At 42.3% G+C, this 6,149-nt stretch overlaps 1 protein-coding gene across 1 annotated transcript in view; it reads left to right on the forward strand.

Moving 5' to 3' along the window:
• Window positions 1-423: 423 nt before the first annotated feature.
• Window positions 424-6,149, forward strand: part of LOC143027997 (uncharacterized) — a 14,968-nt gene continuing 9,242 nt past the window's right edge. Inside the window, exon 1 of the mRNA XM_076189638.1 lies at window positions 424-1,173. Coding sequence (XP_076045753.1) covers window positions 424-1,173 — 750 coding nt within the window. The remainder of the gene's footprint in view (window positions 1,174-6,149) is intronic.

Here is a 6,149-nt window from a genome sequence, read left to right on the forward strand (position 1 = left end):
TTTACCATTTAGTACCATCATCATGGCTAACGAAGTCAGATGGAATAGTATTACAAGCTATCACGGCCACGTAACGTGCGCGAAAAATGAACTAATGATAATGTTAGTATAGAAAAGGCCAACAATAAATTGGAAATTAAATTGGAGACCTATGTGGATAAATGGTCAGAATTCTCTCTAACCCATTCGCAGGAAAATGACTACGATGAGAAATTAGCTGGCCATTTAAAGTTCGTAAAAGAAATCCGGGACTTACGAGTGCAGGCAGACAAATACGTCACATGCCAGGGGGCGCAACCAACCCCATCTCGACCTGTAAGTCCCAGCCATCTAGGTTTTGGAGCAAAACTCCCTGACATCAAATTAGCAGAATTCCATGGAAATCATTGAGAGTGGACCCAATTCTGAAACCAATTCAATTCCATGGTACATGAAAGGCCCGACATTGATGAGGGTACAAAATTTACCTACCTCAATCAATGTATAAAGGGCTTAGCTAGGCAATACCTCACAGGACTTAAGGGACAAGCGTCCGATTATGAAACAGCGGTCATATCCTTTAAGCAACATAACGGGGACGAGAAGAAAGTTACTCGAACCCTGATAAGGAAACTCATCCAACTTGAATCACCAAAGTATAACAAGCGAGACATGTTACACTTCGAATTGGAAATAGATAATACATTAAATCAGTTGGAACATCATCCACGTGTAAATATACAAGGTGGGAGTTGGTTGATTGAGGAATCACTCATGCTGAAATTCCCAGGTGAATTAAGCAGGTGGTTCATCGACTTTTACAAGTCAATGTACTACACTGTAAGCCAGATTAAAGGACTTAATACCCTAGTAGATTTTATGGGTGCAGACAAAACTCTAGGAATAATTATTCCGGAGGTAAATCAAAAGAAAGTCACACTAACCAAACCGATAACTATACGTCCTGATGATAGTAACCAAGTTCCGAAACGCAACAACACAGCAGCATCAATAGGAACTTATTCAATCACAGTAGGCTGGAGGTCATGCTTCTTTTGCAAGCAAGATCATAAAAGTTATGATTGTACACAATACAACACACTGCCAGCCAGAGAGGATAAACTCAAGGAAATGAGTAGATGTCAAAAGTGCATCAAGGCACATGACACAAATGAATGCACTACCGTACTTGGAGTATGCCCTCACTGTCAAAAGGGAAAACATCATTCCTTTCTGTGCGTAAGCAACCTATCAAACAAACAAAAACTCTCTAATGTAGTTAATGTTTCTAAATCTAATAGCGGCAACCATAATGATCAATACAGTGATTTCTGATCGCGGCAGCACCAGTTATCACTTTTTTTTATTTTTCTTAAGCGTTGTGTCTTTTCTCTTCATTTTATCTTCCCAATCAATCAATCTTCTTCCCCGCTCCTCTTAGCTGTCATAACTTGCACACACAACATGACTGAAAAAACAATCTCCTGCCTGACTGCCTGCCTGCCACGCATCACCAATATATGCATATAGATATATCTTGGCATATACACACATATTATACATTTCTTAAGCTCATAATTTGTATATTGTATGTAAAGCTACAATTTTGGAATAACTTATAAGATGCAAAAACATAATCTATGTACGATTCATCAACTTTGTGTATACTGTATATGCATATGTTAACATGTACACATACTCGCCTATTCTATATTTGTTATATATTTTAAGCTTATCATTTGTATACTGTATGTACAGCTACAATTTCAAAGTAACTTATTGGACGCAAAAACATAATTTACATAGCATTCATCAACTTTACTTTTATAACTATCAGCTTTACTAACTCGTTTACTCTACATTTGTTATATATCTTAAGCTTATCATTTCTATGCTGTATATACAGGTACAATTTCAAAGTAACTTGTTGCACACACAAACATAATTCATATAGCATTCACCAAGTTTATTTTTATAACTATCAAATTCACTAACTCAATACATTCAATAAATTGGCGACAGATACATAGTCTTTCCTCAAATACATAAACACTATCTTCTTGTTTTGTGGTTATCACTTATATTCTTATAACGCTATCTATTGTTTCATTTAGAAAACATGGTACGTGACACTTGTATGTCTAATTTTGTTATTAGTTTGCTACAATGGGCTACTTTGTTGAATCAGCGTTACTCAATTTTCCATATTCCTAGCATTGAAAAAAGACAAGCAAAATAAGTCCTGATATTGAATTTTATGGTACTAACCGATAGACTCACACATGCACACACACACACACACACACACACACGCACACACACACACACGCACGCACACACAAACCCACACACGCACGAACACGCACGCACACACACGCACGCAAACAGACACGCACGCCCATACAAACGCATGCAAACACACAAGCACGCACATACACATGCACGCACACACACAATATATATATATATATATTTATGTATATATATATATATATATATATATATATATATATATATATATATATATATATATATATATATACATCAACATGCACGCACACGCCCGCACACACACACATTATATACCCCGTCTGGGGTATTGGCTGCTTGTTATTGTGGCAAAGTAGCATGCAGTCGATACTTTAGGGTCTATATGGGGCGCCCCTACGGACCAGAGTCACACATCATTTTGTCTATGATAGAAGAAAACTCTGTTCATAGAGAAATGATGACACTGTTATACTACGACTGTCCCTCCGTTATGCTGTCCCCCAACCCCTTGTTGCTGTCCTGTACCATTTCCCTGAGTATTCTCTTTCTGTGATGGGGGAATTCCCTGTGGTGGGGGAAAAGAATACTGCCACCAAGTATCCCACTTGGATCGTAAAAGGCGAGAAGAAAGGGACGGGGATTGGGACTAGGCATCCTTCTCCCTGTAGCCCCACGGGGCATATATCCTAAAAATAAAAGTGAAGGCATAAGGGGTGCTGGAGGGCCTCGGACCAGCACCCTAAGGTTTGGGTCTTTTAATGTGCGTGGATGTGGTACAGATGAGAGTAAAAGGGAAGAGATAGGTAGTATGTTTGTGAGAAGAAAGATGGATGTGTTGGCTTTGAGTGAAACTAAGTTGAAAGGGAAGGGTGAGTGTAAGTTTGGGAGTGTAAGTGGGAGGTTATCAGGAGTGAAGAGAGGGCGAGGGAGGGAAAGGGTGGCTATTCTAGTAAGTGAGGAGATAGGTAAACAGGTAGTGGAGTGGAAGGAGGTTTCCTCAAGGATAATGTGGATGAAGGTGAAACTGGGAAAGGAGATTTGGGTCTTTGTAAGTGCATATGGGCCTGGCAGTGAGAAGAGCGTGGAAGAAAGGGAGGCCTTTTGGATAGATTTAAATGAGTGCATAGAGGGTTTAGGAAGAAATGTCAATGTAATAGTACTGGGAGACCTTAATGCTAGGGTGGGAAATGGTCCAATCGATGGAGTGGTTGGGAAGTGTGGAGTTCCAGGAAAGAATCGTAGTGGAGAGTTGATGGTGGAAATGTGTCTAGAAAGAGAGTTGATGATAGCAAATACAGTGTTTCGGAAGAAAGTCAAGCATAAGTTCACATGGGAGAGGGTGGTAGATAGAGCGCTAATGGATTATGTAGTGGTAAATAGAATTATGATAGGAAGAGTTAAGGATGTACAGGTGCTAAGGGGAGAGGGTGGGGGAATATCAGATCATTTTTTGGTGGAAGGTAAGCTGAGAGTGGAGGATAGATGGAGAAAGAGGAAAGGGGCAAAAGGTAGGGAGGTTCTTAGAGTGAACTCCTTGAATGAAAAGGAAAAGGAGAAGGAGTACGAAAAGAAGCTGAAGGAGGAGTGGGAGGGAGTAAAGGATGGAGCAGAGATGGGTGTGGAGGAGGAATGGGGATGGTTCAAGGAGGGAGTCTTAAAGTGTGCAAGGATGGTGTGTGGAACAAGAAGGACAGGGGGAAATAGAAGAAAGGGTAGTGAATGGTGGGATGAGGAAACAAAGAAGGTTGTAGAAGAGAAGAAGCGAGCATTCACAGATTGGTTACAAAAGAGGATGGGGGAGTCATATGAGACGTCCAAAGAAAAGAAAAGAGAAGTAAAGCAAAAGGTAAAGGAGGCAAAGAGGAGAGCAGATGTGAAATGGGGTAAGAGTATGACAGAAAATTTTGAAAGTAATAAAAAGATGTTTTGGAAAGAAATTAAGAGAGGAAGAGGAGGCGAATCAAGTAGGGAAGAAGAGGTAAAAGGTGCAGATGGAGAGATGATAATGGAAGAGAAGGCAGTAAGGGGAAGATGGGCAGAATATTTTAGGGAGTTGCTAAATGTGAAGGAGGATAGGGAAGGAAAGATAGCTGCAGTAGGAAATGCGAAGAAAATGAGAGTGATGAGTGAGGAGAATGGAGAAGAAATAAGGAAGGATGAAGTGAAGGCAGTTGTTAAGATGATGAAAGCAGGTAAGGCACCTGGTCTGGATGGATGCCATGCGGAATGTCTGAAAAAGGGAGGTTCAGTGATGGTGGACTGGTTGGTGAGGTTATTTAATGTTTGTTGGAGAGAGGGTAGAGTGCCGGAGGACTGGAGGAGTGCCTGTATAGTTCCTCTTTACAAGGGAAAAGGGGACAAGTGTCAATGTAGTAGTTTCAGAGGGATTAGCCTGTTAAGTGTAGTAGGGAAGGCTTATGGGAGGATCTTGATTGAGAGGATTAGGAGAGGAACAGGAGTAATTGGTGAGGAACAGTGTGGATTTAGGACAGGTAGAGGTTGTGTAGATCAGATCTTTGTGGTAAGACAGATATGTGAGAAAGCTATAGGAAAGGGGAAGGATGTGTTTTGGGCTTTTATGGATCTGGAAAAGGCTTATGGTAGGGTAGACAGGAAGGCACTGTGGGAGGTTATGCAGATTTACGGGATAGGAGGAAAGCTTTTGGGAGCTGTCAAGAGTTTCTATGAGAGTAGTAGAGCTTGTGTCAGGATTAGAAATGGAGAGAGTGAGTGGTTTGAAGTAAAGGTGGGACTTCGTCAAGGATGCGTTATGTCGCCCTGGCTGTTCAACTTATACATGGATTGGGTGGTGCGAGAGGTGAATGCTAGGGTAGTGGGTCAGGGATTGGAGATGGTTAAAGAAAATGGAGAAAAGTGGGAGGTGAGCCAGCTGTTGTTTGCGGACGACACTGCGCTTGTGGCAGGGTCAGAGGAGAGATTGAGGAAGCTGGTGGCAGAGTTTGGGAGAGTATGTGATAGAAGAAAGCTAAAGATAAATGTGGGTAAAAGTAAGGTGATGAGATGTACAAGGGGTGAAAGTGGCAGTAGACTGGAAGTGAACATTAAGGGAGAGCGACTGGAGGAAGTGGATAGTTTTAGATACTTGGGTGCAAGTGTAGCAGGAAAAGGTGGAGTGAAGGTGGAGGTAGAATATAGATTGAGAGAAGCAAGTAACTGCCTTGGTGGATTAAAGAGTGTAATGAGGAACAGACATTTAGGAATGGATGCGAAGAGGAGACTGTATGAAGGAGTGATTGTGCCAACAGCACTGTATGGGGCAGAAACGTGGAACATAAGAGAAGAAGAGAGAAGGAGTTTGAATGTGTTTGAGATGAGGTGTCTGAGAAGTATGGTGGGGGTTACTAGGCTGGATAGAGTGAGAAATGAGGAGGTGAGGAGGAGAACAGGGGTGAAAAAGGAGCTGGGAGATAGGGTTGATGAAATAATATTAGGATGGTTTGGACACATGGAAAGAATGAGTGAAGAAAGACTAGTAAAAGAGGTATGGAAGGCAGATGTGGAGGGAGTGAACATGAGGGGACGTCCTAGGATGAGGTGGATGGATGGGGTGAAGGGGGCTTTGGGGAAGAGGGGAATGTCTGTTGAGGAAGGAAGGGAGAGGACGGAAGACAGAGGTGAGTGGAGAATGGTTGTATATGGATGATGTTGTGATTGCATGAGGAGGAATGGGCGGGGGGGGGGGGTAGTATGTGTGAGTAAATTTTGACGCAGCCCGAAGGGATTTCTCCCCGTCCTCTCCTTATATGCAAGGGGGGACGGAAAGGGGGGGTCGCCGATTAAATGAAGCGGCCTTGCTGTGGATGTGCTGTGTCTTGCGACACTGCTTCTGACCCAGGGCGGTGGGCAAGGTGCAGGGATGACCCGTCATCCAGGAGGTG

This window comes from Oratosquilla oratoria, chromosome 9 (assembly GCF_046742065.1).
Source record: "Oratosquilla oratoria isolate Oo_2021 chromosome 9, ASM4674206v1, whole genome shotgun sequence".
NCBI lineage: Eukaryota > Metazoa > Arthropoda > Malacostraca > Stomatopoda > Squillidae > Oratosquilla > Oratosquilla oratoria.